The sequence below is a fragment of the Egretta garzetta genome, unplaced genomic scaffold (genome assembly GCF_000687185.1).
Source record: "Egretta garzetta isolate BGI_Z169 unplaced genomic scaffold, ASM68718v1 scaffold917, whole genome shotgun sequence".
Classification (NCBI taxonomy): Eukaryota; Metazoa; Chordata; class Aves; order Pelecaniformes; family Ardeidae; genus Egretta; species Egretta garzetta.
Genome location: NW_009260171.1, coordinates 424,876 through 438,843, shown reverse-complemented (window position 1 = coordinate 438,843; position 13,968 = coordinate 424,876). Strand labels below are relative to the sequence as shown.

At 34.1% G+C, this 13,968-nt stretch overlaps 1 protein-coding gene across 1 annotated transcript in view; it reads left to right on the top strand.

The window, feature by feature from the left end:
• Window positions 1-13,968, top strand: part of WDR27 (WD repeat domain 27) — a gene marked incomplete at its 5' end in the record, with an annotated part of 227,428 nt that overhangs the window by 18,163 nt on the left and 195,297 nt on the right. Inside the window, 4 exons of the mRNA XM_035897130.1 lie at window positions 5,529-5,650; window positions 6,243-6,376; window positions 13,244-13,341; window positions 13,624-13,745. Coding sequence (XP_035753023.1) covers window positions 5,529-5,650; window positions 6,243-6,376; window positions 13,244-13,341; window positions 13,624-13,745 — 476 coding nt within the window. The remainder of the gene's footprint in view (window positions 1-5,528; window positions 5,651-6,242; window positions 6,377-13,243; window positions 13,342-13,623; window positions 13,746-13,968) is intronic.

The window sequence follows — 13,968 nt, the reverse complement described above, 5'->3', positions numbered from 1 at the left end:
AGGTGTAGAAGTTATTTCTCTAATTGGTTAATTTTGTTCTAGAATTAAGTTGCCTACCAGGTTTTCCTATTACTCAATTTTCTGGGAGGTAAATAGTAATTTATCATGATATTGTAATCTACATTGTGTATGTTTATTACAGTAGTTAAATAGAAACAATAAAGCCAGTATATTGTAGTGATAATGCATGTGTGTATTGCAGTAATATATAGTAATAGATTATTATCCAAAAATTGACTGTGATGACTTGGCAAAAAATGTGTTTGATTTTGCAGCCCCAGGCTTCTAAAGAACAACTCTTTGAAAAAAAAGAGACTATTCCTATGGAGAAATCCATATCTGCAAAAGTATATGCATGTGCAAACACAGGTGCATTAATTAACATTGTAAATTTCTACAAAATAGATCTGTTAAAGTTTTAATAACAGTAAATGTTATGACTGAAAATTCATATAGGAGGACTGATGTACTGTGGAGGTTCATAATGGAAGGTGACTGTGATTTACTAGCAGGACTTAACAAGTATAAAAGTAGACTATTTTAAGTTATTTTAGAAAATTATTTCTAAGTAAAGCTCTGAGAACTGGGGGTTTTTTTTGAGTAATTTTCAATGTATTTTGTGGAAGAAGCTATGGCATTGTGGCCACTAATGGAGGTAACATTACTGATATTTTCCCTTTTGCATGAGGAAATTGATGAAAATATGCCTTATGGACAGGGTAGTTAGGTCCTCTTTTTCCACAACAGAAAGTTCATGAACTCTAAAAGATGTTTTTCTCATGTATTGCTGACTAATTTCAGCAGATTCATAGTGCAAGTCACATAAACCGCAGGCTGGAATAGTGTTTTGAGGTTTTATTGACATAATTTTGTTATTTGGGTAGTATTGGAACAAAAGCAGTAATTTTGTCCAAAGGGATCCCATATATCTGAAATATATTTAACATTGTTTTAGAAGATCAGGACTTCTAAATGCAATTAACCAAAAGAGACCAAAACTCTGTATTTCCTTCCCTTACTTATTATAAGCATCTATAAAAATAATGAGAGAGTACTGCTACAGTATTTGGTACACAGCAGCTTAAAAAAGTTGTGCCCAAAGAATTCAGTGTTTCTTTGGTAGCAGGGCTACTCTGAACATGAAGTAGAAGACAAATGTTGCAAAATTATTCCACAAGGCTATTATAATTGTACAGTATGTCTTATGTAGCCGTTCTTTGCAGTTTTTCTTTTGCATCACAGATCCAGCTTCTCTTCATGTGAACCACAATTAAAAGTTAGACAGGCTGGTTTTACTCGAATGTATGTACAGATTATGTGCTCCAGAAAGTGATATTTCCATTTTGTGAAATACTTTTTTTTTGGATTTTTTTTTCACTGGAGTTTGTTTTTATGCAGGCTTCATTGATTTTTAGACTGGTAATAGCTGGGTTTTATCTTTTTTTCATCTCGGGGGAAGATACTAATTTCAATGACTTTGTTGCATCCATACCTCCATATACTTGCTATATACTAAATATCTAAGGAATGGCTTGATAATGGCAATAACAGAAAACAGACAGTTTAATAAGAAAAAATATTCATCTAAGTAGACATATTTGAAAGCAGGTAAAAAAAGGTTAGGATTTAGAGGTTTCTAAATTTAAAAGAAAATCTTAGTTCAGGTTACTCTGTAAATCATGAAAGAAACAGTACTTAGGTTTTGACACATTATTAATGAAAATATTTGTCTTTCTATGAAGTATAATTAAATATGATTTTATAATATATTTTGATATTCAGAGCTCCCTAAAATACTGCAACACTCCGCAAATGTAGGCTAATTTATTGAGATGAGAAGGGTAAAGTAACCTGCACCAAACTTCATGCTACTACAGAGAAGCTTTTTCTGGTGACAGTAGTTAAGGTGTCAAGTACTTTTCTTTGTCTTGCTTTAAAAAAAAATAAAATTATTTATTACTAAATTGTTCTTCTAATAATTGACTTTGTTCTATCAGTTTTCTTAGGTTTTGCACTACTATCTGATTTATTTAATTGATACCCTTCATTCTTTATTCTATGTCTTTTTTTTATGATTCATAGTCTGAAAAGAATTGTAAACCACATTCTACTTCAGGCTCTTTAGGTGGCATAAAAATGCAACCTATGCATGTAGTTCTTCTCAAAAGCAACATAAATGTGAAACTGTAGGGGAGTAGGAACCACAAACCATCAGTTACATGCTTATTTCCTTCATGTAGTTCTTCCATACAGTTCAGTTTATTATGAAATCACCTATTTATTTTCTACCTTAGATGCCTTTGGTTTTGAAATGTCATAATAAATACATTTTCTTTTCATTAAAAACCATGATGCATTGCTCTTATTCAGAGCTGCAATCAATGGTAACGTAAAATTTTCCTTTTTCAAGAAATGGCAAAGATACCTTTTCTGTTAAAAAAAATTCATTTTCAAGGCAGCATTAACATCTGAATATAGCTGATTATCAAAAAACATTTTTATAATGCACCATCAGGGAGGAGTGGTATACCAACAGCAATTTTGCTAGTTTATTCAGTTTTGCTCCCTGAAGTGCTCAGTTACAGCTTTAAGTAGTTCTGCTTTCTTCTCCAGTGTTGGCTCTTCAGGTGTCTCTGTCCTATAGTGAAGTGCAAGTAATATCAACCAGCTTTAAAAGAGCCCCCATGGCGTTTTTGAAGAAGTCTTTTTCAAAACCAGCTGCTGTCCTTAACATGCCTCAGGACTGGGGACCCCTGAGTAACGCCTGTTTTGAAGCTTAGTGGCCTCTTGCAAGCCAGCTGGAACCTCCTTCACTAGGCTTTGGGACTGGGGGACCTAGAGTGCAGAGATTCTTAAGCTTTTTGCCTGGCTCTTCCAATTTTCCAGACCTCAGATTTTCCTAAAGTTTCTCATGTTCCATACCACTTTGGAAAACTGTTTTGTATATTCTGGTAAGTTGTTTTCGTTTTTTTCTTTAATGCAGATAATTCAAGGCTTCCAAATACTTTTACAAAACCAAAGCCCCCAAATCTTTGTGTTGAGAATAAAATAAGTATAGTACTTACATATGGGCCTATGCAGTTTTTCGGTGAAAATTCTACAAGTTTTTGGAAACTGGGAACTAAAATATCTTGTTTATACACCTTTTTATAGATATATGCTAGCATAGAAGATTTTAATTGCTGAGACAAATTGATTAGCCTTCCTGCAATTTAAGGCAATATTTTTTTATATATAAAACTTCAGTTGACTAAAAAGAAAATGTGCACAAGAGGGCAGCATAAGAACTTTGAATGTTTTAAGGCCAGGTGAAATTCATCAGACTTCATCTGGAAAAATTAGAATAACATGGTCCAAAGTTTGTTAATTTTGTTTGACATTTTTTTCTTTTTTTGACTTTTTTGATCAACTTCAATATAATTTTAGATCAAATTAATAATTTTAGATTCTGGATTATGTTTCTGGGTTTTGAAGTTATTTCTCTGTAAGTTTCTAATCTTGTTTTTAACTATGTGACACCAAAATGGAAAATCTGTTTCTTGCAGAAGCTTTTTGCTATTAACTGGAAGTTATAATACTTTACAATTTTTAAACAGGCAGTTACATTTTTTTTTTAATCTAATTAGACTGTCCTGCAGAAGCTGTTGTAGTTCCATGTTCATTGTGTTTTTACAAAAACAGCTAGCTCAGTAATAGAAGCCTAATGAATAAAATAAAGTATTGCAACTATTTGAAAGGTCTTAAGCAGTTTTCAGGTCACGTTTAAAATCTCATTATAATACAGTACTCAGATTCTCTTTTTGAGTAGTACTATATCTTTTATTAAATTGAATTTCAAGGACGCTTTTTGAAAATTAGAATCAGAATTATCTTTATCTTTAGATAAATTAGATTGGTGATTCTTTTGTAACTGCTTATACTTTGTATTTTAAAATACTGAACTTTGTCAAAGTCAGCATCAGGTGTTCTGTTGCTGAAACTTCTACAATAAGCAATTATTTGCCATAGCTGGGGTGAGTTCCTTTACTGCTGTATGTGGTAAAATCCTTCTGGATTTCAGTAGCCTTACCTTCCTTCCTTTTAAAGCATCATCCCATCAATTACATTGTCTTCTGGAATATATGGCACTTTGCAGCTCTGTAAAATCAGTTTCTAAACACTTAAATTCAAAATGGAGTTCATATGAAGCCTGATTCAGATCTTGAAGCCTTCAGTGGTAGAGTAACCATCCTGGGATTCCAGATTTTTCTTTGGGCTGAACCTTTCCACACCAGTACATTTCTTGCAGGCCCATAACAAAAAATAAACCAGTTTTTACAAGCTCCAGTGTGGAAACTTCAATTTTTCTGGACATCCAACCTTCTGTTGTTAGGGCAGAAATGAAGCAATCTAGGATGCAACACTCCGGACAGCTTATTAGTCAGAGCAAAATAACACCATGGTCTACATGCCAGGTTTTGGGCCTCTTAATGAGCCAAATACTGGCTAACAAGCAGATGCAGAGCGCTGTGGTCTTGCATGACGACCATTCTATTTTTCCGTTTGGGTATAGTAGCAAGTCATAGGGCTCTGGACCTTAACCATCACAGTTGCAGTTTGAAGTATTTGGTAGCCATGTTGTCAATGATGGTTGTTTTCTTCACTCTCTGAAGTCAGATGCAATTATTCCCTGAATATCCCTCTTTGGGTAGTCTTTTTCAGACTGATGTTTGGACCTCTGTGCATAAGAAAATAGCTTTTCCAGACCTTAGAAACTTGAATAGAAGTATCAGCAACTGATGGTCAAACTTCTATTTGCTGTGGAGTTTTTTGCCACAGTTTGGAATAATTTTAATCCAATTCAGCACTTCACTCTGAGACAGTCAGTATTTAATGAAAAAGATCAGAAGTACAACTGTTAGCAGCAAGACTCACTATTAATGACAACAACCTTATAACCAAATCTGTGGTTCTAATTCAGTTTGGTGTGGAGATAGAATTCGTTAATATTTCTGTCAGAGTAAAGATCTGTGAATATGGTTGTTTTGTTGCTAACTTGAAGGAAGTTTGTTATATATTTGTTTAGAACTATTTTATAGTTCTAGCTGAGTCAAATCTGAATTGCAGAAAGCTGAAGAAAATGTAGATACTATTTCTTATTTTTTTAGTATGTGAATGTCCATAAAAGATAAATGTGTCTTTAATGTTTGTTAATATGTGTTTAATATTTATTATAACAATTTAGCAATGGAGGCAGTGTGATACAAATGCATATGAGATTTCAGGTAGAATAACTTGGTATTTCACTGGCCTTATTTAATTTTGTGAATTATGATTATTAATGAGAGACATTTTTCCATGTCTTTTGGTGGAAGAAAAAATCAATAACTGGTTTACTGTTACCAGTTTCAATCCAGCCATTTGAAGCCTGTATTTAAAATGTATTTTAATATTGTGTATAATTACATTAAAACAATACGCTTAACTCTGGAGAAATGTATAAATGCAAGAAATGAGCTTTATGATATTTCCATCATTATTTTTATTAGGTCATGATGGTGCAATTAACTCTCTTGGCTGGAGTCACGACAAGAAGTGGTTAGTTTCTGCATCAGAAGACAGAACTTTAAGGGTCTGGTCAGTCTGCAATAATGAACCTGCCCTAATTCTGGTAATTAGAACCTCCTGTCAGTTTGGTTCAGAGGACCCAGTTTTGCACTTTCAACTATTGTCATTTTAACAGCTTGATAGAAGGAACATGCAATCTGATATTCAGAGCTACTGAGTGGTAGTGATTCAAACTGATACTATGATCTGGGTGGTCTTTGTTGCCTTCAAATTAGGCTTTTATCATGACAATTTATGAAAAGAAGAAAACAACCGTGGTAGACAAAACTAGTGGGCATGTTTGGAAGTTTTGGTTTTATTGTCTGCTCTGTATATTCTATTTTCATTGTCTCAGCTCTGCTTGACTTTATAGTCTACTCCCCAATTCAAATGGAAGTATAGAGTATGAAGCTAGATTGTATTAGATTCAGTTGACTACAGATAGTATTAACTTTACTGCCAACTAATTTAAATAGATTGAAAACTTTATTTTGAGATTAATAGATGTCAAAAATAGGAAGGGCCACTACCTAGTAGGTTAACCTCCTGGCATACGGTCAGGATAACAGGGAGGCTATGCCTTAACACCAGGAATCTCGGACAAAAAATATTTCATATCTTAGAATCCATTCTTAATAGTTTACTTTGCGTTTCAGGGCAAAGAGAAGTTCCATAAGAATGTACGCTTTGCACAGTTTTATTTTATAGATGCATTTATATTACTGTGTTGTGGAGCTGAATTTCATCTATTAAGTTTCCACCTAGACACAACCAAGGATGACCTCAAACGGTGAGTTAAATGTCTTTTTAACAGACTGGTGAAAGGACTTGTACTGTTTGATCTGGGATTTTTTGGGTTGGTGAGGTGTGATGGGGGGCAAGAATATTACAGAAGTAAAAAATTGAACAAATAGTAAAAGCTAACTGAAAAAAAAATCTTTGTTCTGGTATAATATAAAAAAAATGAAATGTCAAAAAAAATTTATATAGAGCATACCTTATCTGCTGCAAATACAGTTTTACTATTACTGTTACCATTTGAGACCTTCTGAGCTTTACCTTCTGCCTGTTTACATCTTAGTGTGCACTAATGTCTTAAGTTACATTTGGAAAGCTATCTTAAATCTTTCTCTTGTGGGAATATTTCTATATACTTTTTCTTTCAGAGACTTCAACGTGCTGTGACTGTTTTCTCCCTTCTCTGTCAAATGGAAGTAAATCACTTTCATAATTTTCACTGACTTCCCAACTGTTATATTCTATCTAATTACTTTTCTTGTTATCCTCTTTTGTTCCTGTGTTAATTCATTGTTAGCCATTCTTCTTTCTCACTTGGAATCAATTATTTTATTAAATGTCTGATATACCTTTTCTGTTCCTTTAGTTTATAACTGGAGCTAAAAATGTCCTTGTATCCTTAACTAAGCTTCTCTGCTCTTCATTTTCTTTTGCTGATTTTCAGCAGTATTTGTGTATATAAGACTTTATTACAACATATATATATATATATATGCGCTTGTATATATGTATGTGTTAGACATAACAGCATTTAAAAAACCCATGAAGATATATTTTTCTTTGTCTGTTATTATGACTTTATATTTTGAGTGGAAGGAAAAACAGAATTAAGGTTACAACACTGAAGCCTATTGGTTGATAATGTGAATAGTGTGTCCTGTCCATTTATGATATTAAATACTATTGGGCTGCATCCTTAGATGGGAAAACCTGGCCTGCTTCTCTGGTATTTTTGCCACTGCACAGAAAAACATACGAAGCACAGGCTTAAGTATGTTTTTGAACAGGAGTGCTTTCCTGGATTGAGGCATGAACCTGGTAGGTGGAACTTCACTGAAACTTTAAACAGTCATAGAGGAAACAAAAGGAGAAAAAAATGTCAAATTATATCAGTCTTTTAAAATACTCTTTTTAAAGAACAGAAATTCCTTCTTATTTGGAAAAGTAGCTAATGTATTATGCTCTAAGTTCTGTTTATAAATTCTTTAATATGGTTAATTAATTGTGGTTTTCAGTCACCTGCTTGGTTTTACAGTTAATCCACTGTCACTTGTGATTCTTGACCTGCCATTTCTGGTCAAAATCCTTAATAGAGGGTGTTGCTGTGGCTCTTATTCGTATTATTTTAGTCATATACTCTATATGGAATGGGTATATATCAAATAGACTGGAAAACTAAATACAAAGGAATACAGAATTTCTTGCTTTGATTTTATAGTATATACATTATTTTAGGAGGGTAAAACTAATAGAATAAAATGAAAAGGAAGTACTGAAACATAGACACAATTTCTTTTGAAAAGATTTTTTTTTTTCCCCCCTCGAATTTCTTTTCTCATAACTGGGTCTACAGAGATCTCATATTCTGAAGTGCTTAGCCTACAGCAAAGCATAATAGTACAGGAGGAACCTGGAAGGCAGGAAAAGTGATTCCTGTTCTCAGTTTTGCTTGAAATCTATTCATAGCATGAACAAGTAATATTTGCAAACTGAGGCAGGCAACTTCTTCTCTCATACCATTCTTGACTCTTAAAATTTACATAGGCGATCATGGAGGGACTTAGAAAAAGAAGACTGAAAACAATATTCTGATCTTTTAGATCCTTCCGTCCTCTGATTACTTTCAGTTTTAAGATATAGTTAAACATATTTTTTTCATTCTATTTGTGGGGGCTTAGGCTTTAATAAGCAACCTTTATTGTAGTATATAATGTGCTGGCTCTAGATATCTCTTTTTTTTTTTTTTTTTTTTTTTAACAAATACACATGCCTCCTAGGGGAAAGTATCCAGTAACCTGAAGAAAATCCATACTGTTATGGAACACTGGTCTGAACTACCTTCAAGCTAGTTAGTTCAGAAACTAAAGGTACTGTGGAACGTAATGTAATTGTAGAGCCCACTCAAGCGGTTTTGCAAGGACTTGGGCACTGAACTTCACCTGTGTTCTGTGTTGCTCCAATTGCTTTGTTAGAAGCATATAATATCCTGGTTTAAAGCTTTTAAAGTATGTATGTAGGGTTGTGCTTATAGCACAATTTTGTTACTACCATGCTGCCAGTATTTCCTGATGCATTAACACTAACTCAGAAATATGCAGTTAGACTCTCTGGGATATTAATGTAATGCCAAAGACCAACCACACAATCATAGACATTACAATGAATCCACAAACCAGTCTGAGGTCTGTTTATATATATCTATCAAAAAGGTATTAGAGGTTAATTTGTTTTGACGTTTTCTTGTGAATTCCCTATAGTTAATTTCCCGGCATTTCTTTCTTTTATGGAACACTACATCATTCTTTTTGTTTCTCACAACTCTGTCATCGTGCCTTCTGAGTCAAATTTGAAAGAATGCTTGAATGGAACTGATTCAAGAAGATGCTAGATCTAACTCCAGATCATGCTTTATACCCTTAATTAGAAGGACATGGCAATGAAGTCTGGCTAACCAATAGATTTCTACTGTATTTCAGAGGTGAAGACAGTATAATGTCAAATCATATCACTGTTTCTCTGTGCAGAGTTTTCAAAGAACTCTCCATAAATATTAATTAACTAAGCATCACAGTAACTTAATTAAATGGTCAAATATTGGTTCAGTTGTAAAGGTGAAATTGAGATGTGGAAATAAGAAAAAGAATATTACAGTCCTTTTTGGCTTATTTAAATATATCCTTACTTACAAATGTCATAGAGGAGATTTATCGCAGTTCTGAGAACAGAATACAGATCTCCTGACTTCTGCTTCTATGATTAATCTCAAAATGATTCACAATCCAAACAAATTTCTTTACCTTTTCCAAAATTACTAACTATTGAATTTCTGCTCTCATCAGCAGTTGTGCATGCTGATATGAAGTGTAACTATTTGCTTCTCAGTTTTTTTTTTTTTTTAAATTCTTAATTACTTTAAAGTCACAAATGAATTTGAGCAGAACAAAACATCTATGGGTTATTATCTCATTTTTATAGTTTTATCATGCATTAGCAATTTTAAAGGAGTTTAAAAAGGAGAAAATTTTGTTCCAGTAACAGAAACAATGCCTTTTAAAACCATTATGTTTAGCAACTGGTTGTAGTATTCATACATACAATAAGTGAATTAATAATAAAATATCTGCTCTGATGAAATGAGAAACTCTACCAGCACATATTATAAAGCAAAGGCCATGGTAAGTGGGTTTAAAATTTATCATGCTAATGACACAAAGGAGAGTGTTCATTTCCGGTACTTCTGGAGAGTTAATGTTTAGCAGGATAATTATTTTCATCCAAACCACTTTAATCCAGTTCAAACTTCTTCAGTAAATGGGCTGAACAGGCCTGATTCAGCAGTATGATAATAAGAATATTCTAAGCTTGCTTCCTTTGAGCTTTAGCTGTTAGATCAAAGAACTTAAACACTCTGGTTTTTGTCTGAAATAGAATGGAAACTAGATGAGAAGTACATAAGTCATATGATGAATTCTAACAACATTCTAGCAGCAACCATCTCTAAATGCTTTAGATTTTCCCCTGCTTATCTTACGTCTAAGATTCATTACATAGGGTCAGTGAATGTCATTCACCCTCCTCTGTAGTGTAAGAGAGACTTTTTCAGTTATGATGGATTCTAAGCATTCCAGAAGATTAACTGATTCTTTTCCATTTCATGTAACTGATTTTCTTATTTTACTGAACTCAAGGGTGTGTCTGGAGATGTATAATGGGACTACCGTTTGAAGATTAAATTTTACAGTGCCTATAAAAATGTTTTTAATATCCTGAAACCTTATGATCTGTTATACTGATGATATTTGTGGTCTGTCACGTAGTTTTGGCTTTGTCATGTGCAGCCATTTTCCTTAAAATCAAGCATCAAGCTGTTTTGGGGGGGTTTGGAGAGGTTTCTTTAGGTGCCTATTCATCTTCTGGTTTTAGCATAGTAACATACTTCCATACATTGAAGTTTTTTGTCTGTCATCAAAATGTTTCTTCTTTATCTGGGTCTCACAATAAATGCTTTCAACAAAGGACTTTAAATATGCTCTAATGTAGACATATAAGTCTCTGAAATCATTGCAGGAAGTGTTTGTATCTTAGAACTGCTTCTATATTTTATTTTATTACAACACCTTCTGACCTTTACTGGATTAATTCCTCTGATTAATTCCTCAACAAACTCTTTGTAAGATATATAACAATCTGTTCTATAGCATACAAGAAATTATTTAACTTTCAAATTTAGATTGTGCACTTTTGTTTACGTCTCAACACGTATTTATTCTTAAATTCTGTTCTTATATATTACAAGTCAGTGGCATTTAATTTTTTGTCTTATGTCTGTTTGAATTATGTAATACCTTTCTTCCACAATCTGATTATCTACCTTCTGTGTTGCCTGTTAATTCTTAGTTTATGGAGGTATTATTAAAGCAGTAACACCCCCCCCCCCAAATTATTATATAAACTTTAAGCTATTTTTTTGCTAATGGGTACTCTTCAATTTTTTTTTCCCCCTTCTGTTATTTTGGCTTAGTTTTGTCCTAACTTGTATTTGATGAATCTCAGTTTACTGTTTGCTTTCTAGGTGAAACTCTACCTGGGAAACACCCTGTGAGGTGTTTATCTATGTAGCAGAATGCACTGTACAAGAGGGATACTTCAACTAACTCAGAACAATTGTTCTTACATTTGCGAGTAATCCGTTTCAGTAAGCCTCTTTCAGCAGGGTAAATTAGACCAGAGGAAGCTTTACGCTGCCTTCATTAGATTGTTCCTATTATCTCAGTCAACTTATTTAATGTTAACTTGGATATTTTTACCCCCAAATTGAGATAAATCATTTGTTCCTGGAGCCTAGAGAAGTTTATATTTGTAGTTTACTAGAATAAAATACTTCTGGAAACCACAAAATGTTCTTGGATTAAGTTGCATACCACTGTATTTTACCTTCTGTTTCACCATTGCTGCTGAAGTAGCTCTACTGTCTACCTGGAAAAGCTCACCAAATCGTTGTTGGAGAGTGACAAAGAAAAGAAAAAGCAAATCATTAACCATTCTCTTCTGAACTGATCCAGCTGATAACATATTGCTTTTGTCAAATTATCTCAGTTTTTCAAACTTTTATCATTGTTGGAAAGACACAGTAATTATTCCTACAAGTGTGTCACACATGGACTTTTGTATTGTCTTTAGACAGACATGCTAAAATGGAAGTATAATAATTACAGTTATATTGGAATTATTTTACTGTGTAGAAGCGTCTGCATTTAGAATATAATCTAGAAATTTTGAGTTATTGCAGTGTGTTGACCTTCACTGGCAGCTAAGACCCCACCCAGTTGCTCACTCACTCTCCCCCAGTGGTGTGATCCCCCTGTGGGATGGGTCTGAGAGTTGGAAGGGCAAAGGTGAGGAAAACTCATGGGATGAGATAAAGACTGTTTAGCAAGTGAAGAAAGAAGAAAAAAAAAAAAAAACAACCAAGTGAAGCAAAAGTAATTGTTCAGTAGCTCCCACCAGCAAACCAATCCCCAGCCAGTCTCCAGGCAATAGCTACTTTCAAAAAGCTCCTTCTCCTCCCCCTCTTCCCGCCCCAAGTTTTATTGCTGAGCTTGGCATTATACATTATGGACTATTTCTTTGGATAATTCAGGTAATGGCTGTGTTTATGTTCACATCTGACCCCTTGTGCTCCCCCAGCCTACTCACTCTGGGGGCACAGGGAGAAACACAGAATATCTTCATGCTGTGCAGACATTGTTCAACAACAGCTAAAACCCTGGTGTGTTATCAACACTATTTTGGTCACAAATGTAAAACAGTGCCATACAAGCTACTATGAAAAAATTAACTCCACCCCAACCAGACCCAGTTCAGTTATTAAGAACTCTGTTTATATTCCTTAGGTGACTTCTATGGAGATCACGTTCTTCTTGCCCAACATATCCATATCTACTAAGGAATGTTTTCTGTTGATTTTTGGTGGATTTAAGATCGGATCCATGCTGTCTGGGCTGATATATTTCAGTAAACAGAAAGATCTGATCAGACTGAATGCCAACACAGTTCTGCACTGTGTGATATAAATAAGTCTGAAGCCATTTTAGAGGGCTTGGTAGATCTGCAACGTCTGCATGGAGCTTGCAGCTATCCCAGAGGACCTTGAGGAGTCCACTGTATGCTGGGAAGCAAAATTTCTTTGCTAGTGTGTGATCCGTCCCTTGTTCTGTTCCCATCTAAGTGGACATGATTCTTTCCTCACTATTTTCTCCTCATTTTCTTTCTTATTGCCCCTATAATCAGCACATGAAATGCTATACTGAAGCTAGTGGTATTTCTCGGTTTTGATCATAGGTACTTGACTTTTTTTCTCTTCAACATTTTCAGTATACATACAGGATTATTTTAGTATTTCATGCTGATGGAAGATCTATCTTAGGTGTACGAATATCATGTTTCTGTTCATTCAAATCAGTTTTGTTACCAAGTTTTTTAACAGAGTTCAGCAACGAGTCAAAAGGTCTGTGGCTTAAATTTTTAATAATGAAAGAAAGCATTTTGGTTTGCTTTGTGATTCCAGTGGGAGTTTACTGGTGGCCCCAAAGCATAATTTATTTCATTAACACTAGCATTCATTTGATGTTTTTTGCAGATACAAACAGAGAAGTGTTTGCAAATTGGTACAGAAATTTCCCATGGCTTCAACAATGGAGATTACCAGCCTCTCAGCAGTCAATGATTTCTACTCTTGTATCCTTTGTATTTCTTATTTTCTTGATAGTTCTTCAGACTTCATGATGTGGAAATCACTTCAGTTAAAGTAATTAGCATTTGATTCTTTATTACTCTTTTTCTATTAGTGTAAAAATGATGTATTTTTTTCATGATACTGAACTTCAGCCTTAGACATAAATTTTTTAGGACTGTAAGATTTTTGGTGCTGCTCAGAGAGCACTAAATGCAACAGAGTCTTGATATCTATTTATCTGTCATTTTGTTTATCTATATGCTTTAACACAGAGAACTGTACAGATATTGTACTTACAGCTGGCAGCAACCGAGCATTGGAAGTTTTTGACCTCAATGCAGGCTGCAGCACAGCAGTGATACCAGAAGTTCATACTAGATCAGTCCATCAGATCTGCCAAAATAAGGTATATACTTTATTGAATTTTATTTGTATTACCACTACAACTCCATCAACAAAGAAATTGGAGGCTAAAAATATAATTGATAGTAATCAATACAGTTTTTTAATATGTTGGGGAGGATGGGCAGGGTCATAAGTCTGTGTGATAAAGGCACCCAGATCTCATTTGTTCTCTCGTGGAAAGCAGGGAACAGTGAGAAAGACTGAACAAGGTTGCTATTAGGGAA